Consider the following 27020-nt stretch of genomic DNA (forward strand, 5'->3'; position numbering starts at 1 on the left):
CTTTGGAGACAGTGGCAGAAGGGCCAGGACTTTGAAGCCAGACTGTGTCAAAACTTTGACCTTGAGGCTGGAGAGACGGCTCAGTGCTTAAGAGCACTGGCTGCTCTCCCAGGGGTCCTGGGTTTGATTCCTAGCACTAATACAGTGACTCACAACTGTCTGTAACTCCAGTTTTAGGGGATCTGACTCCTTGCCTCCACAGGCATCAGACACAAAAACACCCAAACACATTAAAAACAAAGAACTTCGACCCTGTGTTTAAAACAAAAAACACCACCACAACAAAACCCCAACTGATTCTGTATGTTTCAATTTTACTGAAAATGTTTGTTAATTCTAGTTTTCAATCATGCTACCTGCAAATGGTTAATAGTATAATTCTGATTTTATTGCTGTTTTCCTATCTGATTGCTCTTGGTGCAACTTCTAGTCTGTGTTGAGCAGAAGTGGTAGGAGTGATCATCTTGTGCAGATCTTAGAATGGGGCCTGGACAGAGATTTCCGCGGATAAAAGCATATGCTGCTGCTGCAGAGGACCTGAGTTTGATTCCCAGCACCCAAATCAGGCGGCTCACACTGGCTGCGACTCCAGCTCCAGGGGAGTTGATGCCCTTTTCTGGCCTCCATGGGCATTTGCACACGTGTGCTGCACATAAACTCACAAGGCACACGTACATATACATGAATACAGGAAAATGATAGTAATTAGAAAAAGAGAAAAAACTGCTTAAAGTAAATGCAGTGACTTCCTTCAGCAGGGCAAGGCCACAAAAGGGAACCTGCCAAGAAGTCCTCGGAATGGCAGAGGATATTTGACTTTATACTTTTAGGGGGTGGCAGGAAGTTCTACACAGTGTGATTTAGTCTGGGATAGTCTACATGACAAGATGGAAGAGTCAGATGCTGGGTAAGATCCAAAGCACAGATGGGTCCTTGACTCCCTGTCCCAGAGAGAGAGAGCGGGACAGAGTGCTGCAGGGGGCATGGCTGATTTTCTCAGGCTGTGGGAGCTGACCACGGGTAGTGTGGTTCTCAACCTGTGGGTCACAACCCCTTTGAAAGTTGAAGGACTATTACAGGGTCATCTAAGACCATTGGAAAACACAGATATTGACATTATGATTCATAGCAGTAACAACATACAGTTACGGAGCAGCAACAAAAGTAATTTTATAGGTGGGGGGTAACATTGTGAACTGTATTAAAGGGTCGCAGCATTAGGGAGGCTGAGAACCATTGATTTAGAGTGACTGGAGTCTTAAAGGGATAGGCCCATGATCTAACAATGTGACACAAAGCATGCCCATCCCCTTTGTTGTCAGGATTTAGAAGCCTCTCTCCCTTCAAGGCCCCACCCTGCTGCTTATGTAAGACACGCTCTCTCTTCTAATGCTCGCCCACTTTAACCTGATCACCCCCCACACACAGTGGTTATGAGGCTCTCTGTCCTAACAGTTCCTTCTCAGGGTAATTTTGTATCAGCTCCTTTTCACAAACCTGTCGTGTCTCCTTATTTTAGGCTATAACATGTGCCCCTAGCTGGAGCATCTGCTGGCTCCTCTGAACTCTGGGTGATAGAAACAATAAGTCTCTTTTGTCCTGGACACAGGGGCTCCCTCTTCTCTGCTAACTGAATGGCAGGGAGATACATTCCCTTCCCCTTTTACAATCACCAGAGTATCTGGGGTCCCCATATGACACAGAAGCACCCTTCTACTCCCCTGTCAGTTGGGTCCTTATCTCTAACACATATATTCATAATTATGGCAAATTGCGCCCCTACACTCCCTATGATGAGGCCTGCTCACCAAATTTAAGGCCTCTATTCACGTTACCCCACTTAGAAACGACCCCCATCTTTCTCTTGACCATGCAACCAGACTCAGGCAGCAGGCCATTGTCTGCTACCCCCCCTCATCTATGCTGCCTCTGTTTACCCTAGGGTATGGGACACTGCTGATCCCCCCATAGCCTGTCATCACTCTCTTGTCCTTGTCTCTCTGAAAGACCCTTTCTCCTACACAATACTCCCTATCCCCAAATACATAGAGGCCTAAAACTTTCCCCATATCTGGACCCTTGACTTCTCATGCATAGCACAGCCCCTCTGTGAGGCCACCAAGGGGGTCATAGAGGAACCTCTCCTCTCTGCAGTCCCACCAGGGCTCCACAGATTAGCTGAAACGTGCCCTGTCCTGGGCCTCTACTCTGTAGCTTCCAGACCCCTCAGATTCTTCTCTCTTTCTCTCTTTCTTCATTCTACTCAGGGCAAGCTCTAGTGGCCCCTTGTCAAGCAGCAGGAGATGCCTACTCCCCCATAGCTTATTTGTGGAAACACTGGCCCTGTCCTTACAAACCTTGGCTAACGCTTTGTTCCACATTCTGGAAGTTAACACAATTTCACTACACAACCTGCTCCATGTACTTACACACTTTATAGTTACATAGGGCTCTCTAAGTCATCAAGCCTTCCTCTCCTTACCCGCACTGGGTTCTAGATCCCAGTATTCCTTCTTGGCTCTCTTCTCTGTGGTGCGTGCAACTTTCAGTAGCTTCCTGGGAAAGGAGTGTGGGTGGCATACTTTTTGAAACCCTGAATATCACAAAGTATCATTAGTCTATTTTCACAGTAAGTTGTAGTTTGGTTGAAAAAGATTTGTAATTTCCCCTTAGAATCATTAATGAAATGATTTGTCTTCTGACCACTGGTATCACTGTTGAGAAAATCCAAACCTTTTAAAGTTACTTTAATTACTGCTAAATTTACATGTCATGAAATAATGCATAAATCCTTTAGAATCAAAATGTGCTCTGACAGATGCACATATTCATGCAACCCAAATATTAATCAAGACATGTATGTTGTTTTCACTGAAAAATGCCTCCCAGTCTTGGGCATTTGAACTCTTGGTTCTCAGTTGGTTTGAGGAGGTTTGGGTGATGGAGGAAGTATGACATTGAGGGGTGGTCTTGAAGCTCTCAGGTGAGGACATGAGCTCTGCATCCTGTTCCTGCCACTATGCCTGCCACACTTCTCCACCACGATGCTCTTAGCATTCTGGAAGCATAAACCCAAACAAACTCTTCTCCAGTCACGGTGTTTAGCCCAGCAACAGAAGAGTAGCTAATGCACTCCAGAGACCTTCCTTCACTCGGCAAGATTCCTCACGTGCTGTTCCCGTCACTCCTCACTATTCACACTGCCCTTATTTGGAACATAATCAACTGGAGGGGGGGGGGGTTCAAGACAGGATTTTTCTGTGTAACTTTGGTGCCTGTCCTGGATCTCACTTGGTACACTAGGCTGGCCTCAAACTCAGAGATCTACCTGGCTCTGCTCCCGAGTGCTGGGACTAAAGGCATACGCCACCACCGCCCGGCCAATTTAGGTTTTTCTTGAACTTTAATGACAACCATATATTGTATGTAGCTTTTCTTTTGTTTTAGAACTGCCTTAGTGCTGTTCATACAGAAGTACTCTGTTTCTTGCTAGTCAGTATTCCACTGTCTCGCTCAAATATTTTAATTATTCTTTTTGTTTAAAAAACCTAAGCATTTGTTTTTCCTTAACCAAACAGTGATGATACACTTTGTTCTAATTTTTGACCTTCCACTGGATTGGGAATTTCAGGGGCCCTGTTAGTGTCTTTCAGATTTGGAAAGTTTTCTGGAATAATAATCAATAATTTCCTTGTCTTCCATTTTCTACGTTCTTTTTTCTGAAACTCTTTATAGTCGGTAGATTTTCACATTGGTCCTTTAAGTTTCATATCTTCTATTTTCTCCATCTCTTCCAATTTTCTATGCTTTCTGGAGTTTTTCTTCAATTTTATCTTTAAACCTATTAAACTTTTTCATTTTGTGACTCACGTTTTGGCGGTTTTCATATTTTAAAGCAATCCTTGAAGACTGTTTCCAGGCATGTTTTGTCTTTCCCCTGTGCTGCCTCTCAAGGCTCGAGTTGCATCCCCTTCTTATTAAGGATGTTAACACTGGTTCCTTTCCCTGAAAAACACTTTTTCTCCTTTTTATTTATTCTTGACCTTTTCTACTAGATGCTTTCTTCTAGATATCTCAGTAATTTCTGGTGATTTTATATTTAAAAGTACAGAAAAGGCCATTAGAAGCAGCATGTGAATATGTGAGACCTGACTACTGTAGCTGTGGTCTACTAGGTGCGTCTCTGTGAACTCCTAAGTAACAGTATGTTTATTGTAGGTCTTTTCTCCTGGGCTTTTCCAGTTCCCTAGGAAGACTGCTTCTGGTCTCTCTTGCCTGTAAGATAGAAGCCCAGTCAGAGAACTCAATTTCACCACGCTCAACCGTAGTCTCCCTGGGCTTTCTTTATACTGCCTTTGCCCACATTATCACTGCTGCTTCCCTGGACCAAGACTGCCTTTCATTTCCTTTTCAAAGCACTGACCTAGTGGGTTAAAAAAGGACTTTCCTTTTCCATTTTCTCCTCTTCCTAGTCTTCCCCCCCAAAAAAATAGAAAGCAATAAAGTCAATTAAAATATTTTTATACAGTGTCAAGTTTTTCTTAAGTCATTGTGTTAAGATTCAATTTTAACTTAAAGTTATGCTTACTTCAAAGTTTTGGAGTTCCTGAACAGCAAGGGAACAATAAAGACAGACTAAAGTAAACTAATCAGCTGCTTAGCCCTACAAAGCATTAGTAAGAGGTCTTTTATAAAATGCATGAACATCATTAGTTGTTTTATATTTAGAAACCAATGAACTATATCACCTTCCTGTTTTTATGAAGTTTTACTAAAACACAGCTTTCTTTACAACATACACTGTGAGTTCAGTAGTTGAGACAGACACTACATGGCCCACAAAACCTAAAATATTTGTGTTTGAATTCTTCACAGAAAAAGTTTACTGAGGTCCCATGTACATAAGATTCCACTTTATTCCAGACGTGATGGGATATGCCTATAACCCCAGCTCTTAGCAGGGTAACACAGGAAGATCTCGAGTCAGAAAACTTGGTTAAATAGTAAGATGCCATCTTTTTAAGGGGGGGGGATCCAGATTATACTCTAAAATTTCCTGAAATTTTTATCAAAAGCAAAGAAACAAAATAAAACATTTTAAATAATTTGGCTTGTGGGGTGTAGTTCAGTAGAATAATACTTGCCTAGCATAAGAAAGGTCCCAAGTTCACGCTCCAGGAACTGGGGGTTAGGAGGAACAAGGCCTTCTTGGAAAATAGAGGTCATCTACCTGTCTCTCTCTGTCTCCCACATGCTGGGATCAAAGGCATGCACTATTACTCCCAGCCAAAAATATTCTTAAACAGAAAATATCTGAAAAACATTCACTGGCAAATAAATGCTTCCTTTTTCAAGCAATAGTAAAATATATTTTCAGTACTGCATCCACAGAACGCAGACGCGCTCAACACACAGCCTCTGTCCCCACCGTTTCTCTCATCTCATAGCCAGCGTGCCTCCCGTTTCTTTCCAGTTACACTCCCTTCACTCCAGCTGAAAACAATGTTGCTTTCTGACCAAGGAGAGCTTCGTTTTTTCTTCTCTGTGGACTTTTCTTGCCCAGTTTCTATTCCAAAATAGTCTTTCAAATAAGATTTTCTGATGACCTCATTTGCTAAAAACACCTATTTAAAGAACTCAAAAGTGCCTGGAAGAGCATAGCAGAAGAAAAGTGTAAGATTGCTCAACAAACCGAGGCATACCTAAGGGAAACCTTGTACAATAATTATTTATGAACTTTATTTCTTTAATTGCACAGTATCAAGACACTTTCATTTTGGTAAAAGCTAGAGACAGCTATATATACCAGAAAAATCATGAATAATTCTGTGTCTCAAATAACATCTGTATTTATATAGAAAATATTTGTCTATCTAAAATTAAATATCCAAAGACATGCAAAACATAACTAACAAATAATTATAAATTTCTTTCACTGAAGATGAAATCATTTTGGCTGAGGGTTCTAAATAAATACAAAGAGCAGCTACCCAACTCCACTAATTATTGGCTTCAAAGTCTCAATTTTCATACAGGTATTACAGGGGCTCATTGTATCATTCTTCTTACTATTTAGTGGGGCGTGTCTCTGAGACGGTTTCTCTATGTAGCCTGGCTGTCCTAGAACTAGATCTGTACACCAGGCTGGCCTGGAACTCAGAATTCCATGTGTCTCTGCCTCCCAAGTGCTATGATTAAAGGCGTGCACCACCACACCCCTCTAACCCTAGGCTACTTCTTGCTCTTTTATATGTTGAAATATTCCATGATAAAACTTTCTAAAAGATGTACAAATAAGGGAAAAAGAGACACAGAAGTTCTAGCAGAAGTCTAGAAATAACTTATGAGTAGAAACACTACTTATCAAAAGAAAAAGACCTGTAAGGGGAGACAGAACACACTTTGGTCAAGAACATACTATGCCAGTTGTATAGGAAACATGCAAACCTTCCAAAGAGCAATTAAAAAATGCATACCAAACGTCATTTTAAAAAAATGTTTTTTAGCTGGGCGTTGGTGGTGCACGCCTTTAATCCCAGCACTTGGGAGGCAGAGCCAGGTGGATCTTTGTGAGTTCAAGGCCAGCCTGGTCTCCAAAGCAAGTTCCAGGAAAGGCGCAAAGTTACACAGAGACACCCTGTCTCGAAAAACCAAAAAAATGTTTTAAATCCACAGTAAAACAGTTTAAAATAATTGCTTAGACCTGTCTTTAAAAAAAGAAAAAAAAAAAAGTATAATCATTTTTATTGATATCTGAAAGACATATATACAATTATCTTTGAATTTTTTACTACCAGTTAGCAATGTGGATTTCACCTAATGTAAGCCTTCAGGTTTCTAGTAAGAATTTGTTTTGTTTTCATTTTAAAACTAAGAATATAAGGGCTGAGCGTGTAGCTCAGTAGTAGAGGTTTATCTGGCCTGTGTACTGAACTCAAAACCCAGCACTGTAATTCAAAAAAAAAAAAAAAAAAGCTTTTTTCCTTTCACAATTCACAAACTATGAGTTGTAGTATTTTTTTAGGTCCAAGAGCTCAAAGCTTCCACCACATCCACTACGATTATCTACTATGTCACTTGTCGACTCCTACTTGGACAGGGCTGCGGGACTGAGGCGTACCTCTTTCTTCTTCATGTTTCTTGGCAGGTGTACTTTTAGGTCTTCCTCTTCCTCGTCTGATATGATCTGAATGGCTGTTACTTCGAGATCTCTTTCTGTTTTCTAAGTCCTTATTTGCTGTAGAATTTATCTTCTCTCTCCTAACTCTCTCTGTCCGCCTCCTCTTGGCCTCATGCTTGTTTTCTGTATGGATGAATAAAAGCGATTTATTTTAGGACTCCACAACAACTGTCTGCCCAAGTTTCCATCAGCTTCCTTTTACTTTCTAAAAAACACACTTCCCAGCATATCGTGTACTTTTGTAAAATCTAGCCGTATCTCCCCCATACTCACACAGAACAAAGAAACAACAGAATTCAGATCTACATAGGTAGAAAAAAATCTTGTAAGAGAAAATAAATTTCTTCATTGGGCAACTTACTAATTTCATCCCTCTAAGTCGAAACAACTCCACAACAAGCTTTCATCACATTTCCAAGTTTAACATAGTGAAATACATGGAAAGGGGGAAAACCCATGCTTCCTACCCCCCCCCTAAATTACAGATTGAACTATGTATGTGAAACATGTAGCCACAAAACTAGTCTTAGGCATAACAAAGGTTATAATAAAAACCAACCACAGAGCAACCATACCACATGGTTTTAAAGCACAGAAAATACGGAATTTTCACTTAAACCACAAAGAAGGTAATCATTGATGTAACAGAATTTTCTTCCATAAATAAAAATAGAGGAAACGAAATCTAGGAACTTTGCTAATATAGTGATTTTATTACTGCAAGAAGCCACTCCCCCTACACCAAACCAAAATGTTAGATTAAATTTTTTTTTGCCTCAATATACATCTAACTTTAAAGCCAGAAAGTTAACTCACCAAATACCTAAAATCACAATGGTAAAAGGGGAAAGGAGGAAACTTCAGGACCAGTCTGAGCTATACGGCAAGACTATCTTGAAAAAAAAAAAAGTGTTGGTGGTTGGGGGACAGTGGTACATGCCCTCAGGAGGCAGAGATAGGTAGGTAAATGTCTGTGAGTTTGAGGTCAGCCTGGTCTTCATAGTTTCAGGACAGCCAGAGCTCAGAGATCTCTCTGCCTCTGCCTCTCAAGTGCTGAGATTAAAGGTGTATGCCACAACTGCCCAGTTAAAGAACCTGTTTTTATCTTTCTATTCAGACCACATCATTTGGTAGACAAAGAGCAGACAAAGAGAAATTTTTCATTCTTAAGTTATTAAACCTACTAAATAAATGAATGCTAGAACCAGAGTGTCACCACTTTTTAACTTGCAATGAATTATTAAACATCAACAACTGTTAGCATCTCTAAAAGAAAGGCAGGCTTGAAGTACCTACTGTAGTCAGGAAAAAATAAACAATCCAGTCTCATGGATTTTTGTTTGCTTTGAGTAAAAGCTTGTGATTTTATTGTCTTATAACAAAATCAGCTTAGAACTGGACCACTGTCCCTTTCTCCTGTTACAGCCTCCCATTTCACATGCTCACATCTCTTAATGGCCAGCATTCCCTTAGATCTACAGCCAGGCTCGACACACGCTTCTCTCCAGTCTTAAGCCTTTTTATGGAGAACAGGCTCAGTCTGCCATTGCAGGCACACTGTTTCCTGTCACAATGCCAACTTCCCTAGACATGCCACGAGTCTTTGCCTTCCTCTAAGCCGTCACTCTGTAGGGCTGGTGCTTGCCATACTTCTTGCAAAAAGAAAGTCTAAAGTAAAGAATGTTCACCATGTTTGCAGGAAGAGTATCGACACTGAAAGCCAGTCTCATCATTTTTAGATCCAACTCTCAACTTACAAAAAAACAGATCACTCAAGGAATGTGATAGCCTGCAACACTGGGATACAAGCACAACAAAGCTTTTTGTTTCTTCCCCAACCCCACAACAAAGTTTTTTTTGGTCAGTATTTTATCAAAGTAACCGAAAGAAAACTAGGACAGTGGGAAAATAGAAATATGAACATAAGTTGGTGTGGAGGTCTGAATGAAAATGGCCCCACTGACTCATAGGGAATGGCATTATTGGAGGTGTGGCCTTGTGGGAGGAGGTGTGGCCTTGTGGGAGGAGGTGTGGCCTTGTGGGAGGAGGTGTGGCCTTGTTGGAGTAGATGTGGCCTTGTGGGAGGAGGTGTGGCCTTGTGGGAGGAGGTGTGGCCTTGTTGGAGGAGGTGTGGCCTTGTTGGAGGAGGTGTGGCCTTGTTGGAGGAGGTGTGGCCTTGTTGGAGTAGGTGTGGCCTTGTTGGAGGAAATGTGGCCTTATTGGAGGAAGAGTCACTGGGTGGGCTTTTGAGGTTTCAGGTGTCTCTCTCTCTTCCTGCTGCCTGCTGATCCGGATATAGAACTCTTGGCTCCTTTTACAGTACCATGTCTGATGACGATAATGGACTAAACCCCTGAAACTGTAAGCCAGCCCCAATTAAATGTTTCCCTTATTAAGAGCTGCTGTGATCATGGTATCTCTTCACAGCAACAGAAACCCTAAGAAAGTTGGATATCACTATTAAGGAATTATTATTAATGTCTAATTACAGTTTTAAAGGTCTTGTTTTAGGGATTGGCAAGACAGCTTAGTCAGTGAAGTCACACAGCATGAGGACTCAAGTTTGACCCTCAGCACCCACATAAAAATATGGGCATGGTAACATCTGCTCGTAATCCAAAACTGGAAAAGTAACAACAGGTGGACCCTGGGGGCTTGCCAGCCAGCTACCCTACTGTAATCAGAAAGCACAGGTCCTATTAAATTATCTTGTCTCATAAAAAAAAAATTATTATTTTAGATCCCAGACCATGTAGCTACCTACCCCCTTTCTCTCCCTCCCTGCCTCAATCGGGTCACACACCCCAAATCTGTCTCTTAGGACAAAGAACTGACAAGCACCTGCTGTGGCAGAGTGCTAGAATAGGAAAGGGGTATAGTTTATGTTCCTACCTGCTTCCTGCTTCCATGTCCTTTGACATATGGGCCACACATGGTCAGCCTCAGTCCTGTGATGCAGAACTTCCTACAACCCCCTGATGCTGACTATCTCAACACAAAGCTCTTCTTTGGACCTGAATGCCTACTAGACCTTCTCAGAAGCATGAGTCACATAAGCTCCTTTACAATCCTGCCTGTACTAATGCAGTTTCAAAGAACAAGTGGATAGCCCATAAGAAATGATACCTAAGGTTGACCTCTAGCCTCTGAGAGCATTTATGTGCACATGCAAATACCCACATACAGACACATACTAACACATTAATTTTTAAATTGCTTTTAAGAGGGAAAAAAAAAAAACCAGAAAAACCTAATCAAAACTATACAAAGACACCATCTTTAGGATATTAACAGAAAACAGAAAGTGTTGATGAAGAGCGCTTCTGGGCATTATTAGTAGAAATATAAGTGTAGGTGGTATGGTGATTCCTAAAAAGAAGAGAATTAAACAAATGATTCAGCACGTGCACACACACACACACACACACACACACACACACACACACACACACACACACTGTGGATAACATAACCATGTGCATCTTAAGCATCTGGAACTGTTCTGCAGGAGAAACAGAAGAGTATGGCACTGCAGACTAGAGAGGTCCGACTAGAACCTAGAGACTGACAGGCTCTTCTGGGGGCAGTTTAAAGACCATGAGCTTTCAGAAGGGAGCAAGGACTCTACTGGGAACTGGGTTAGAAGTCACGTTTGTTAATCTGTGGTAAAGAATCTGGCTACTTTCTGTACCTATATTGAGATGCTGAGCAAGACTGAATTCAGAACTAATGAATTAATTTCTTTCTCAAGGAAATTTCAAGCAGAGTAACATTCAGGCCATGGAACAGTCACTGGTCTCCAGGGAGAAAACACATGAAGCAGAAAGACAAGAAAATGTGCAGTTTTGTGAGGAAAGGCATTTGAGCTTAAAGTTGTAGACAATGATGGTGCAGACAAAGCGTCTTTGCTAGAGGGTTGGTGTCACTAGAAAAAGACCTCTAGTCTGCAGTGGGTCAGGAAAGGTGCTGGAGAGCAAGCCATCACCCACTGAAGGGCCACCTCATCTTGTGAAAATCCCAAGTTCACCTGAATGGGTCAAGACTGACCTGGGAATGCTGCTGAAGGGATCCACCTAACACAACGCTTTCTCAGATTCAACTGCAAAGGCACAGAGGTGGCTACAACTCTAGTCCAAGGGCGTCAGGCTCTATCTAAACTGGCAGTAGGACTTGGCATTATCGTCTACATGGCACTAGTTTTGTAGGAATGAAAAATGCAAAAGGTTGAAGTGTTTATGAAGGCCTGTGCAATGTTCCAGAAAGCCACTAAGGCCAGGGAGAATAACAGGGTTGGATGGACAAGGAGGCACCAAGAAGCCATTACATTAACCTTGGATATTAAAGCCTGAGCTCCAAGAGAGACCCCAGGACACGAGAACTCCTGGAAAGAAAGCTGCAGGCATGCAGTACAGTAAGGCCAAGTAAGAGGCAGTACGTGCTACGGGTGAGAGATAGAAGGACAGGCAAGGTTATGCAACCCCTTTGGAGCTCAGCTGACTCCTTCACAAGCACCAGATGCCAGACATGGAGCTTCAGGTTTTGGTGCTTTCCCTGGAGGGTTTCTGTCCTGCCTCGGTCTGATCCTTCCCTGCTTCGCCCTCATTTCCTCTTCTTGGAATGTATACTATAGGTATCTAACGGTTTGGTTTTTGTTGCATTTTTTAAATTTTGCAGGGGTTCAGTTAATAGTCTCTCAAGTCTTAGCAGATAATTTGGCTTTTAAACAATGCTAGGATTGTTAAACACTATGAAGACTTAGGAAGTTGGAATAGATACATTTTCCATAATGACATGGTCATGAGCACACAGGTGCCAGGGGCAGAAGATTGTATTTTGAATGTGAAATGTCTCCTATAAGTTCATGTGTTTGAATACTTGGCACCTAACTGTTGTTCTGGAAAGTTGTGGAATATTTAGGAGGTGAAGCCTTGCTGGGAAAAGTAGACTGCTGTGGGCATGCTTTAAAGTTGTATAGCCCAGTTCCATTTCCTATCTGCTCTCTCTTTTCTGACCTCCCACTCCCACTCACCATGCCTTCCCGGTCCTCATGGACTGTGCCTCTCACAACCGTCAGCCACAATAAACCCGCATGCATCCCTTAATGCTTTCCATCAAATATTTTGTTACAGCAACAAGAAAAGTAACTAATACAGTGACAGAAAATGAAGAAACCACCCGATAAATCTGTAACATACCCATGACAAAACTGTTATTCATTTGGGGGGGTGTGGTTTGGGTTTTGTTTTGTTTGTATGAAGAAAGGGTCATTATGTAGCCCTAGCCTTCTTGGAACTCAGAGAGATCTACCTGCCTCTGCCTCCCCAGTGCTGGGATTAAAAATGTGCACCACCATACCCAGCCTGACATCTGTTAACAAGCTGTTACACTCTCTCAAGACTCTCTTGCAAGGAATGTGGCCAGGAAAACTAGCACTGACCAACACATTTAGTGGAACTAGTAAGGTTTCCAGAAAGGTTTTTCTTTAATCATGGCTGGTATGTCCCTTTATCCTTCTGTCCTTCCATGTTCTTCCTGTGTAGGAATGTTTATGGGATATACACAGATACAAAAGTTACCTTATAAGAAGTATGGCAGCCCTATCTTTCCTGTGAGAAAGAAGCCCAATCCTTCACCCTTCCTCACTAAATAAATAACTATAGTCACTAAGTTACCCACTCTGAGTGGTCTGTAAACTGACATATCACCCACTAAATACACAAGAATAACTAAGAGGAGAAGAAAAAAAGAAACAATGATTTTAAACTGCTCCAGGACAGCTCCGTTGACAAGAGTGATGCCTAGAATGCACAAGGACCTAGGTGTGACATCCAGCACCACTTGTCATCCTAGATGCTTGAGAGGTGGAGGAGCTGGAGATCATCTTTGGTTACAAAGTAAACTTGAGTTGAACTCAAGATACATTCAACTCTGTCTTCAAAAAATAGTTAATTTTTAAAAGATAAGTAAAAACTGCCCCAAGTAGTAGAAGCCTTGAGCTTCAAGTGGAAGACTTGTATATATGTATGCATACATGCTAGGTAAACTTTCTACCTTGAGTTACACCCCTAACCCTAAAAGAAAACACTGCAAACCAAGAAAAAATTAAAATAATATTAGTGTTAATGTCACAATGCAAGATAGGAAATACAATGCCACATGGTGGTTTTTTCTAGAACTTTCTAGGTATGAAACTTCTGAGAAATTTGTTCCAGAAATAGAAACACATGTGATTAACACACACACACACACACACACACACACACACACACACACACACGGGGGGGGGTGGGGGAGACAATGAATGAATGAATGAATGAATGAATGAATGAATATATAATTATCTTGAGAGTATGGCAGGAAGAAATTCCAATGCAAAACTGCACAGGAGACCTTAAAACAATCAAGCTGCTTGGTTTACAGCTTGCCTGCCCTGTGTTTTTCCTCTCAACTAATAAAAATAGTTCTTGTACTTGCTTCTGAGTCTGTTTTTAATTTTTTTTCCCCCAAGATAGGGTTTCTTTGTGTAACAGCCTTGGCTGTCCTGGAACTCACTCTGTAGACCAAGATGGCATTAAACTCACAGAGATCTGCCTGCCTCTGCCTCCCAAGTGCTAGGATTAAAGGTGTGCACCACCACCATGCAGCTTTAAATTATTTTATTAACAAGACTAAGAACCCACAAAAAGGGAGCCCCTGACACTGTTCTTAGAGATCAGGGATAGTTGGCCTATAACTCTCAATCTTCCCACCTTTGTTGCAGATTATGTGTTTACACTGTGTGAAGATGTGTCACTGTAACTGATTTAATAAAGAGCTGAATGGCCAATAGCTAAGCAGGAGAGAATAGGCAGGATTCTGGGCAGAGAGAGGGACTCAAGATGAATCTAGGTGCTCTAGAGATGCCAACAAGACACTGAAGAAGTCGGAGATACAGTACAGAGGTGAGGTAACCAAGCCATGTGACAGAACATAGATGAATAGAAACAGGTTACTTTAAGTTATAAGAGCTAGTTGGGAATAAGCCAAAGCTAAAGGCCAGGCTTTCATAATTAATAATAAGTCTCCGTGTTATTATTTGTGAGCTGGCAGCCCAAAGAAAAGTCAGACTACATACCTTGGCCTCCTGAGTGCTGTATCTCTCTTCTGAATTAAAGTGAATTTATCATTTTAAGATTTTTTTATTTGTTTGTTTGCTTGTTGGCCTTTGCCTGTTCATTTATCCTGCAGGTCCTATTTATCCTGCTCTCAATAAAAAATAAGGTGGTAATTTGACTAAACAGCTATCCACTGAACAGGTAAAATATTAGTGAATTCCCGTTTTAATTGTCTTGAATATTTTTCTCACCTTTAAGGAAGTCTTGGCCGGGCGGTGGTGGCGCACACCTTTAATCCCAGCACTCGGGAGGCAGAGCCAGGCGGATTTCTGTGAGTTTGAGGCCAGCCTGGGCTACCAAGTGAGTTCCAGGAAAGGCACAAAGCTACACAGAAAAACCCTGTCTCGAAAAACCGAAAATAATAATAATAATAATAAAGGAAGTCTTATAACTAAATTTGACTTAGAATTCATTTATATTTTCTTTTACGAGTTTTATAATTAAAATTCTAGAAAGGAAAACAGATACAGGAATCAACTGTAAAATGGCACCTCTGATGAGAACCTACATCTGGAAAATAAAACAAAGATACAGAACAAACTGAGTTAATTAATACTTCCCTTAATAACAGCAGTTGACTAAATAGCTGACTCAGAACTACTCCAGGGAGAGTGAGATGGCTCAGTGGGGAGGAGAGTTTTGATCCCTGGAACCCACATGGTGAAAGGAGAGGACCAATTTTGGCATGTTGTCTTCTTACCCTGCCTCTAACATGCATGTCATGACATGTGTCACACACACACAAGTAAATAAATGTAGATTTGGCACAGATTCACAGTTTTAAAAAATAACAGTGTGTCCTTTAATTCCTCTTTTAAAGCAATCAATCCCTTTAGCACCAGATGTGGTGGTGCATGCCTACAAATGCTAGCACTGAGACCATCCTGTGCTAACACCACTTTCTAGGCCAGCAGAGGCTGTATAGCAATAGCCTCAATTTCAAATTTAATTGCAAAGCTTTGTGTTTGGAGGCCGGGAGAGGGAGCTCAGTGGGTAAAGATGCTTGATGTACAAGCCTGACAACCTGAGTTTAATCCCTACATCCATGGTGGAAAGAAAGCACCAACTCCTAAAGGCTACCATTTGACTTCCATGCTCAATGTAGCACATGGGTGTTAGCACACACACATATATACAAAATAGTACTAAAAACAACAATGACAAGCATTAAGCCTAGGCCTTGTGTGTGCAAAGCAGGTTTTCTCCCATTGATCTACATCTCTACTCCTTCTAGGATACTTTTTAAACTCACAATCAACCATTCAACTTAGAAATGAAATCCTGACTTAGTAAGAATTTTTACAATTATTACTTTATGTGTACAAGTGTTTTGTCTGAATGTATTTCTATGTACCACATGCATACAGTCCCCCAGAGGCCAGAAGAAACTTGGAACTAAAATTATAGATAGCTGTGAGCCTCATATGGATGTTGAGAATTAAACCCAGGTCCTCTGGAAGAGTAGCCAGTGTTCTTAACTGCTGACCCATCTCTCCAGTCCCCTGAATTAATGTTTAAAAAACAAAACAAAACAAAAAAACCTCACCTATTTCATACAAAACTGCAACATGTACTTCATTTGGAAATATGTCAAAAAATAACTGCCTTAGGTTCTAGGTTCTTGCACAAAACACTTTTTTATTATTATATTTATTATATGTGTGTTTTGTGGGCATGCATATGCACAACCTGAGAAAGCTGGTTCTTTCCTCCACCATCTGGGTCTGGGGATCAAATGCAGGCTGGCAGGCCCGGCAACAAATCTCTCTACCTAACACATGGAGCCATCGCACTGCCCATCACTTTTTAATACACCTTTATTTATAACACTTACCTCTTCTTCCTTTCACCAAAATTTATTTTAAACATTTAAAAATTCCTCACTTTATATAATAGGTCATTTATATATATTTTCACTCCCCGGTGCTGAGGGCTAGGATTAAAGGCACATGCCACCACATAAAAGTGTTTTGAAAAGTTTTCCATGGTCAGTACATAAAAATTATCATCATTCTAACTAGTACATATTGTTCTCTAAAAGATCTATCCAATTTTAACCAATCTCCTACTCATGATATATGGTTGTTAACATTTGCTATTACAATATGTTGCCTTAAAAATTCACATAATTCTTTGTGCTTATAAGCAATTGGGATGCTAAGTGCCTATTCAAAAAGAACTACAGATATTAGGCTAGGTACACTTAAAACTTCTAACAACTGCTTGAAGATTGTGCAATCAAAAGGCTCTGCCTCACACTATCCTGTAAGTACTGGGAACAAAGGGTTCTGAAAAAAATCCACTTTCCAGTGAACATTGTGCAAAGCAGATTAACTGAGCAGAACTTGCCTGGCTGTGGAAAGGTTGGAAGGTTGCAGGTCCAGACTTAATTACAATGTATCGCGGGCTTTTTATCCTTGTGATTATTAGGAAAAAACCCTTTGGAATGTATTAAAGGCCCACTAGCTTCCACTAAACAAAAAACTCAGAGTGTCATCAAATAGCATCAGAAACTTGTAGCAGAGGGTCCCCTACTTTACTTTAACCAGTCTACCTACTGTTTCTACTAATGTATTTGAAAAGTGTCTTAATTTGTAACTTTTTTGTTCCGTTACTTTTAAAATTTCACCAAGCTAGCTGCTACCATTTGAACATGGAATTTGAATTAACCTAACTCTGTCTGTGTTCCTGGGCCACTGTCACTCATTTGGCATCAGAATAAACTCTCTGCTTTGTGTTCAACAGACATATTTTGACATGTGCATAAAAACATAGTATAACCACTATGTAAAACAATATATATATAACAATAACAATACAATAAACATGTGTGTGTGTGTGTGTGTGTGTGTGTGTGTGTATGTGTATGGTTTTTTAGCAAGCTAGAAGTATCATATATAATCTAATGACTACAGTATCAGGTACACATACAAAGCAAATAAAATGAACACATAAGAGAGTTGCCTGAACTCCCATGCTTACTCCAATACTATTTATAACAGTGACTCTCCATATCTTGGAATCAACCCAAGTGTTCATCAACAGATAATTTGTGAAGAAAATCACAACAACACACACACACACACACACACACACACACACACACACAAACACCCTAGCATGTATGAATATTATTCAATTATTAAAACTGAAATCTGGCTGAGCAGTGGTGGCACACACCTTTAGTCCCAGCACTCAGGAGGCAGAGGCAGGTGGATCTCTGTGAGTTCGAGGCCACCCTGGTCTACAGAGTGAGTTCTAGGACAGCCAGGGCTACACAGAGAAACCCTGTCTCGGAAAAAAAGAAAAGAAATCCTAGCACCTGCAGCAATGTAACAGACCAGAAGATGCATTAGCTGTCATTCCTGTTGCAGCAGAGAGCAGGGCGAGAGGCAGCTAGGGACACTGTGCCTGCAATAAGAAGCAGAGAGAACACTAGAGCTCAGCTCCTTCCCCTCTTCCTTCACTAGGACCACGGCTCATGGAACAGTGCTACCCACATTCAGAGCAGATCTTTTCTCCTCAGTTAAAACTCTCTGAAAAAGCCCTCAGACATGCCCAGAGACATGTTTCCTAGGTGGTTTGCATCCAACAAAGTAGCAATGAAGATCAGCCATCACAGAGAGCATCACATCAAATGAAATAAGAAAGGACAGAATGACAAAGCCGTATGTTGTCACTCACGGTTCTAGAATAATGGTCTATGGGAAGGCACAAAGGAAAGGAATAAAAGTAAAATTGCTGTGGATATCCCTCTGTGTAATAAAATGCTGATTGGCCAGTGGCCAGGCAGGAAGTATAGGCGGGACAAGAGAGAGGAGAATTCTGGGAGGTGAAAGGCTGGAGAGAGACACAGCCAGCCACCGCCATGACAGAAAAGACATAAGGTACTGGTAAGCCACAAGCCACATGGCAAAGTATAGATTAATAGAAATGGGTTAATTTAAGATAGAAGTAGTAGATAACAAGAAGCCTGCCACAGCCATACAGTTTGTAAACAATATAAGTCTCTGTGTGCTTACTTGGTTGGGTCTGAGCGTCTATGGGCCTGGCGGGTGAGAGAGATTTGTCCTGACTCTGGGCCAGGCAGGACAACTCTAACTACATAAAATAAGTAATACAAAATAAAGTTTGACAGAAGGGATAATTCTAGTGTTCTAAACATAGTTTAGTAACTATAGTCTGCAACAATTGACAACACATTTCCAGTAACTAGAAGACTCTGAAGCTCCCACATCAGAAGTGATAGTGTTTGAGGAGACACAAACGCTAACAACCCTGGCCACGTACATTATTACATGACTCAAATGTTTGTGTTACACCCCCCAAATATTTATAAGAATTATGCATCAATTACATTTTTCAAATGTAGCGGGGGCTGGGCGGTGGTGGCACACGCCTGTAATCCCAGCACTCAAGAGGTAGAGGCAGGTGGATCTCTGTGAGTTCGAGGCCAGCCTGGTCTACAGAGATAGGCTCCAAAGCTACAGAGAAACCCTGTCTCAAAAAAAAAAAAAAAACCAGGAAAAAAAAATTTACCCTTCATCAAAAAAACAACAACAACAACAAAAAAAAACCTCTCTTTGCAACAGATGGTAATCATTACAGAAAACCACAACCAATTAAAATGCAGAGTTGTGGAGCCCAGACCCACTAACAGATACATCTACAACACAACTCCTTCACCTAACGCTCAGAGACCATTGGAGAAAAGGTGTGACAAAAAGATTCTAAGCGCCAGAGGAACAGGAAGTGTGCTGTGAGATGTGTTTCTTAGAAATGTCAGAGAAGCTACACCCGTGAAGTCTCACCAGCAAGGCTTGCCTAAACAAGACTGAACAGGGTGAATCCAATAGATATGCTAACATGGAAGTTCATGAGGCCTCAACCCTAGCTAGACAAAGCTAAGGAGAGAAACAGTATTCCTCAAGGAGGGACATGCCAATTAGTTATCTAACATCATATGGCCAGGCCTGAAAACACACACATACAATTAATATTATATGGACTGAGCAGGCTATATTTGTATATTTAGAAATACATTCACACACACACACACACACACATGCAACAATTAAAGAAAAAAAGGTCAGGAATTTGAGAAAGAGCAAGGGGTTGTACAGGGAGGGGAGGAAGAAAGGAAAGGGAAGGGGAAATGATATAATTATAATCTTGAAAAAAATATAATTAAAAAAAAAAACTTCAAAGTTATTACAAACTCTACCAGCATTATGAAAGGGAACAAAAGTAAAGACAATGGTCCACCAGTAAGTGAAGAGATAAATGGAGGCATATCCATATAAAGAACACTACTGAGCAAAAACACAAAGTAAATGTTAAATACTTTGCTCAATGACAGAGGCCAGACAAAGAGTCACATACTGTAACTCCACCCACAGGACAATAGCAAAGAGTGGCAGCAGGGGACAAGAAGAGCAAGGGAGATGGCAGAGAGGGACTGGCCTCCACACATCAGAACCATCAAATGGCAGACTATAAACTGTCCTTCACTTTACATCATTATTATTCTTAGTAAGCCATTTTTAATGTTTTTATAAAAATTTAAATAGATACAAATAAATTAGAACTGTATCACAAACTCTATCAGTATTCTAAGGGAGTTCACATTTAAGTGAAATGAACTCCTGTCACAAGCTGGTTTTCAAGGGTGTTGTGTTTAATTTTCACAATTACCTGTAGAAGATGGTGATTTCTCTGAATGTTTTGCATTCAGTAGTTTTCTGCTAATAAATATGTAACCACAGGGACATGATTTACATGCAACAGGAATCTGCAGGGAAAAAAGAAAACTTGGATTACTCTTCTCCCATTGTTAGATTTCTCAGGACTTAGGAAGTCTCTTGGTAATAAACTGCTTGAAGAGCCACAGATTAAATGAAAACCACTTTGAGATAGTTACTATTTCACAAACATTCACATTTTCCTAGTGCTTATGACACTGAAATACCTTAGGACACCAATGTGATAAACACTAACGCAATGTCAGTGTGTGTAAGAATGAGAATGGAAACTGAAAAAGTAGATCAGCTACATTTCACAGAAAGAAAAAACAAGAAATGGATCCAAACCAACTATTGGTCATGTGAGTAGAATACAAACTGAGGGTTATTAACAGCACAGGAGGAAAACAGGTCCTTTTTTTGTTTTTTGTTTTTTTTGCATTAAAGCATTGAACACTGGTCCGGGCATGGTGGCACACGCCTTTAATCAGCAGAGACAGGTGGGTCTCTGGGAGTTTGAGGCCAGCCTGGTCTACAGAGTGAGCTCCAGAACAGCCAGAGCTGCACAGACACCTTGTCTTGAAAATAAAAATAAAAGTACTGAACACTGGCTCTTTTTCATCTTTAGACTTTTACTACTGCTGCTCTTATTACTAGTGTGTATTCGTGTAGGAGAGAGGGGGGCACTGTAAGGTCCATCCTCTCCTTCCACTTTTACTTGGCTTCAAATCAAGGTATCAGGCTTGCATTCATGCAAACACCTTCACCACTGAACCACCTCAGCTGCCCTGGTTTTTGCTTGTGGCCAGGGTCTCATGTGGTCTAGATTGGCCTTGCTATGTATGGCAAAAGCTACCCTTGAATTCTAATTCTTCTGCCTCTCCCTCTCAAGTGCTGGGATTGCAAGCATGGATAACCATGCCCTGCACAACCTAAGAGCTTCACACTTAACAGACAACAAATGGGGCCTACAAGATCTTGCAAGTCTCATGACCTAAGTTCAATACCAGGTAAGGGGTAGGAGAGAAACAACTCTGAAGGGCTGTACTCTCCATACACATATGGAAGCGCACACACACACACATACACACACACTATAAACTAACTAATTAGCCAATTAATTTAAAACGGAGAGAACAGTAAGACCCAGTGCTGTGGGCTTATAACCTTAGCACAGGAGGCTAAGGCAGGTAGACACCAAGTTCAAGGCCCGTCTGGATTATGCAATCAGTTCAAGTTTAGTTTAGACAGCCTGCTTAGACACTGTCTCAAAAAAATTTAAAAGTTAGGAATGTAATGGCTCAGTGGCAGAACACTTGCCTACCATGTACAAGACCCCAAGTTCAACACTGAATACTACCAAAAGAAAAATATGAAGAAAATGAAATCATTAGAAACAATTAACAAGTGAAGATTGACTTTGAGACCCAGGTGCCCACTGACTAATTCAACTGATGAGATGATTTTTCTTTAATGAGTTCAACTCAAGACACTTTCCTATGTCGGAGTGAATGCACTCTAAAGTCCTGTTTAAAAGTAGAATGTCCTATGGCCAGGCGGTGGTGGCACACACCTTTAATCCCAGCACTTGGGAGGCAGAGCCAGGCGGTTCTCTGTGAGTTCCAGGAAAGGTGCAAAGCTACACAGAGAAACCCTGTCTCAGAAAAAAAAAAAAAAGGAACCCTCTTAATTCCTGCCCCAAAAATCTGTAACAAAACCAAAAAAAAAAAAAAAAAAAAAAACAAACCATAGCCAGATCCTATTTAAAAAAAAAAATTAAAAAAAAAATCTTCAAACAGGTTGGACAACTTGAATAATGTTAGTCTCATTAAATTATTTATACAAATGCCCTAAACACCCTTTAAATTTCAGTTTAAGATAATAACTTAAGTTCTAATGCTATACTTCCAATTTTTTAAATGGGAAAAATCCAAAATATTACTTACTAGGATTTATTATTTTTCAATTCATTCTTTGAAAACTATTATTTAGGTTGTTTATTTTAAAGAGAAAAGGAAAAAAGGGGGTCATCTACACATTTGTTCAATGTCACATTACTTAGGTCTATATGCTGTAGGATATCTTTCTGTATGCTCTGATGGGTTGATAAATAAAACTGCACTGGCCTATGGCAGGGCAGGATGGAACCAAGCAGGAAAATCCAAAAGAGACAGTGGGAGGAGAAAGGAGAGTGAAGGAGCCGCTGCCAGCCGCCACCGCCACCGGGGGAAGCAAGGTGTAAAGTACCAGTAAGCCACGAGCCACGTAGCAAGGTACAGATTTATAGAAATGGGTTAATTTAAGATGTAAGATCTAGCTAGCAAGAAGCCCATGGCCATAGTTTGAAAATAATATAAGCCTCTGTCTGTCTATATGTTTATTTGGGTCTGAGTGGCTGCAGGACCAGGCAGGACATAGAAAAACTTCCAACTACATCTATACTCATGTCTGGCACAAAACAGACATTCACCAAATATTTGTGGGGGAAAAAAAACCCCTACAGATATAAAAATGACAGCACTGCTAAAATTTGGACTTGAAATTGTCCAGGACCAAAAAGAAAGAGAGGAAGAAAGAGAAAGAGAGATGAAAGATTTGGGCACTACAGTATTTTATTAATTTTTTTAATCCCTAAAATAACCAAAACCAATACAGAAAACTCATTTATAGAAATCTCATTTTTTTTCTTTCTGAGGTTTTAGTCACCTAAAGTCAATAAGAAGGATAAAAATGGCAAAGGTTATTTAGAAAGAGTTTGAGGTTGTTGATGCAAAAACACAGCATTTACATCAAAAGAAAAGAGTTATGCTGGAGCTAAATGTGAGCAACCAGGGCCTAGGAACAGATGTAGGTTACCCCAAATTTTATGTTCCAACATGAAAGCAGCTCCATGAAGTTTTCACAGTAACAGAGCAGAGTCAAGTCAGAGATCAAAGCACTTCCCAAACACACTGGTGGAACCATGAAGTAGGTAGGCACAGCAAAGCAGAGAAATCTTCACTCTAGGACTCAGGCGCTGTCTGATAAAACTTTTAGCCCTTTGGTTGGTAGAAAATTAGGGTTTTAAGTTCATTCATCCCAAAAGCTTTTTATCTTTTCAGATTTAGGTCTGACACTGAGTAAGGCAGAGAACAGCTTTTTGTAGGCTAAAGATAGCTCACATTGCAACTGGGCCTGTAACATTCCACCCTCTCCACATCCCTGAAGTTTTAATCAATCAGCCTTTGTAGACAGTTTTATTTCAGGAATTCTCCTTAACAAGACATCACAGAACTTTTATTAGAACACACTGTTCTAATCGTTCTATTTAATTATTAGCTATTGACTACTTATGCCTAATTTAAAGATTTCATTATAGGTTCGTGTACATATGCAAAAACACAGTATAGACAGGGTTAGCACGGTCTTAAGTTTCAGACATGTACTACGGATGTTAACGTATCTGCCCAAAATAAGGGAAAGTATTGAGATTCTTCAGTGTTAAACAGAGATGGGTATGGGTACAACACACACACTTGCTAGATATGGCACAGACATGGAAAAACAGTGCATTGTTTAAAAGGAAAGCAAAGCCCAAAAGACACACTAAAAAAAGAAAACTGTCAAATATCTTGAATAGTAATATACACAAAATAGTTTAGTAATTTTCCAGTCAGTGAATGAGACCTCCATGAAAGTGTAGAATACAAAAGTTTAAAACTGTATTTTGGGGGCTGGGGATTTAGCTCAGTGGTAGAGCACTTGCCTAGCAAGCGCAAGGCTTTGGGTCCTATTCTCAGCTCCAAAAAAAAACCTATTTTTTTAAGGGCCTACATAAGAGATGTTAAGAACTGCTAAAAATCTAGCTTTCAGCTTCCTTGTACCAGTTTTTAAAAAGTGATCTAGTCAACTGGAGAAATCTCCCTTCAAAGATTTGACATTTATGTTTATAAATACACACAAAAATTGAATTCAATACTCATGCAATAACTTGGAATCTTGGCAATATTCTAGAGTCGTGTTTACAAAGTTACTTACAATTATAATTTGTTTCCTAGTTTAAAACCAAAACCTTCTCTTTTTTTTTCTTTTTGAGAGAAAGTTTCTCTGTGTAGCCCTGGCTGTCCTGGATCTTACTCTGTAGACCAGGCAGGCCTCCAACTCACAGAGATCTGTCTGCCTCTGCCTCCCAAGTGCTAAGATTAAAGGTGTGCACCACCACCACCCAGCAAGCTTCTAGTACTTTTTTAAGTAATTAGAAAACTAAAATTAACCTATTACTTTATTCAGTTCAATTACTATTATTTGAAAAAAAAAAAAAAATCAGCAAAGGGCTCAAGGCCCTGGATTCAACCCTACCATTGGGAAATCACCAAAAATTCATTTGTCATCATGTGTATTCTCCTCCGTATTGAGAATAAAAGACAAAACAAACCAAAACCAATTACTAGTTTATAAAGGACTAAATTGTGTCCACTATCAAAAATTCACCCACTGAATCCATAAACTCCACTGTAACAGCATCTCCAAGTAAGGCTTTCCAAGACACTTGAGTTGAAAGGAAGGGGATGCCCCTAATGGGATTAGTGACTTTAATGGGACTAGAGCACACACTTTTTGCCACATGAGGACACTGGCAAGACACCTTAGCATGTACAAGCCAAGAGAACTCTCACTAGAACACACCCTGACCTTGAACTTAGATTAATGCTGATTATTATTTTTGGTATTTTATTAATGGTGTGTTATTATTGCAGCCAAAACAAACCAAGATAAGGCTGATTTTGTATGAAGGATTGCATGTGAGGTCTTGGAAATGGTTCAGGGGGTAAGGACACCTGCTGCCAAATTTGAATTCCAACCCTGAAAACCTCACTTGATGGAGAGAGAGAGAGCAGACCGCCACAGGCTGTCCTGACTCCCACAGAAGAACACACATAACATACAAAATTAAAATGGAAAAAGATACACGTGTGTTTGTATACTAAGATAAACATCATCTTTCCGAATAAACCCCTGATGTGCTGAGCAGTGTCAAGGACTCCGACACTGTCTTCTGCTCTTCCTTTGCCCAGGGTTTCTGGTGTGTCTGCTTTCTTCTGTACCCACACCCATCTCTCTGAGCTGTTTAGCACTGAATGTGGAGGTCACAAGGCAACTCTGTTCTCTTCTTCTACCTTTACGTGTGTTCTGGGATCCACCCTAGGAGGTCGGGCGGGAGCAGCAGCACCTTCACCGGCTGAGCCATCTCACTGGCCCCTAACCAGGATATTAAAAAACAGGTATTTTCCCCCAAAAGATTACTTTATGCCAAATAAAACAAGATAAGAATTTACAGGGATCTGTGCCCTACAGAAACTGAATGCATAATTCATATTATATAAGCCTTAACTGGGCATTATTTAAGCATCGAAGTATTATGCTAACAGACTGACCATAATGTCCTCCAAGTCTGTTAAAATTTAGTGTGGTGGAAAGAATGAATGTAATACTACATGACTGTTTTTATATTGTATACTGATAGAGCTCTATCGACTGTATACTTACACAACTTTCCCTGATCGGTGTTTTTACCACTGCCTATAAATCACTGAATAAAACATGTAACACTTTGTTAAAAGATTTGATAAAACTACAAGAACGCACCCTAAATAATATATTAAAATCAGCTTAAGTCTGCGCCCATTTCAAATCACTCCAGAGAATGAGAGAAGGGGGAGGGGAGGAGAGAGAGGTAGTCATTTTGGAAAGATTCATTCAGTGGAAAAATAAGTATACCCAGATCTGTATGCTGGTATGAAGGGCCCTAAGGGTGGTTTTAATTAAGAGTTTTAATTCATTACACTGTAATGAGAATAAGGCGTGCTTAAATGTAGGAAAGGAAAAATGCATTTTTTTAAATTGCAGCTATTACTCCATGAATTCAATCTAGACGATTCGTTTCAAATACACGAACCCGCATAAATATATGTTTTAAAAATCTGGAAGCAGACATGCCAAATTTACAACAGTAAATAGCACGAGAAGGATGGGGCGCACGCAGAGAGGAAGAGCCTCCACGCCGACTTCATTCGATCGTGTTCCGTTAACACGGTAATGGAAGGACTAGAAATCACCCATCAAAACTGGTTTTATTGCGGTGTTCCGGAAGTCCACAAATTTGCAAAAAGTTAGCACCATTGCTGTCCTTTTGTCTGCTTTATGCAGCCACCCGGGTGGCGGGGGCCACAGCTGAGGAGCCTCACCGCACCCCCCGCAACAGCGAACAAAGCCACCCGGGGCAGCAGGGGGCCGCGGGCCGGCCGGGGACCCGAACAGCCAGCGCCGGGTCCGGGCTTCCAGACCCCCGCCGCCCCCGCCGGGCCGCGGGCCGCCGCGCACCGCCAACCGCCGCCGAGCAACGGCCGCCCGCCCCGCCCGCTCGCGCCGGCCCGGCCCACCTGTTGGTCGCACTCGGGGCACGATTTGGTGGCCATCTTCACTTTCTTGGCTCGAGTTGCAGACATGCTCCCCTCCTCAGCAGCTGTGGAAGCAGCGCGTAGCTCCGCTGCTCCACAGAGCGTTTCCTCACTCCAGCCGCGACCCGGCCGTGGAGGCGCGCGTGCGCGTGCGCGGGGCTGCGTGCGGGGGGGGGGGGGGAGGGCGGGGCGCCGCAGCCCTTCCTCTACGGCGGCTGACCGCGCGGGGGCGCGGCTTCGGCGAGACTCCACCAACCAACGCACAGGTGGGCCGGGCCGTGGCTCTGGGCACGCCCCCTGGCCGGCCCCAGAGCTCGAGACCGAAAATGGATACCGGCAACGAGTACCTCTGTAAATGTCAGCAATGCTAATCCTGAGATTATAATAGAGAAATTATAATAGACAGTCGATGAAACCTCTAGGTACCCAGCGTCAAGGATCCAACGTTCATTATTCAATAAATAATTGCCTACGATCCACTATCAGGCACACTGAATAAGAAATATCT

General features: G+C 41.2%; 1 protein-coding gene across 1 annotated transcript; it reads right to left on the reverse strand.

Moving 5' to 3' along the window:
• Positions 1-3870: 3870 nt before the first annotated feature.
• On the reverse strand, positions 3871-26670 carry C5H16orf87 (chromosome 5 C16orf87 homolog). Its single transcript, XM_036188315.1, has 4 exons — positions 26495-26670; positions 20029-20125; positions 7121-7303; positions 3871-4005 (listed from the first exon to the last, which is right to left on the reverse strand). Exons 1-4 carry the CDS (start codon positions 26558-26560, stop codon positions 3950-3952), a joined length of 402 nt encoding a protein of 133 aa, XP_036044208.1. The 5' UTR covers positions 26561-26670; the 3' UTR covers positions 3871-3949.
• Positions 26671-27020: the final 350 nt, after the last annotated feature.

Source organism: Onychomys torridus, chromosome 5 (genome assembly GCF_903995425.1).
Source record: "Onychomys torridus chromosome 5, mOncTor1.1, whole genome shotgun sequence".
NCBI lineage: Eukaryota > Metazoa > Chordata > Mammalia > Rodentia > Cricetidae > Onychomys > Onychomys torridus.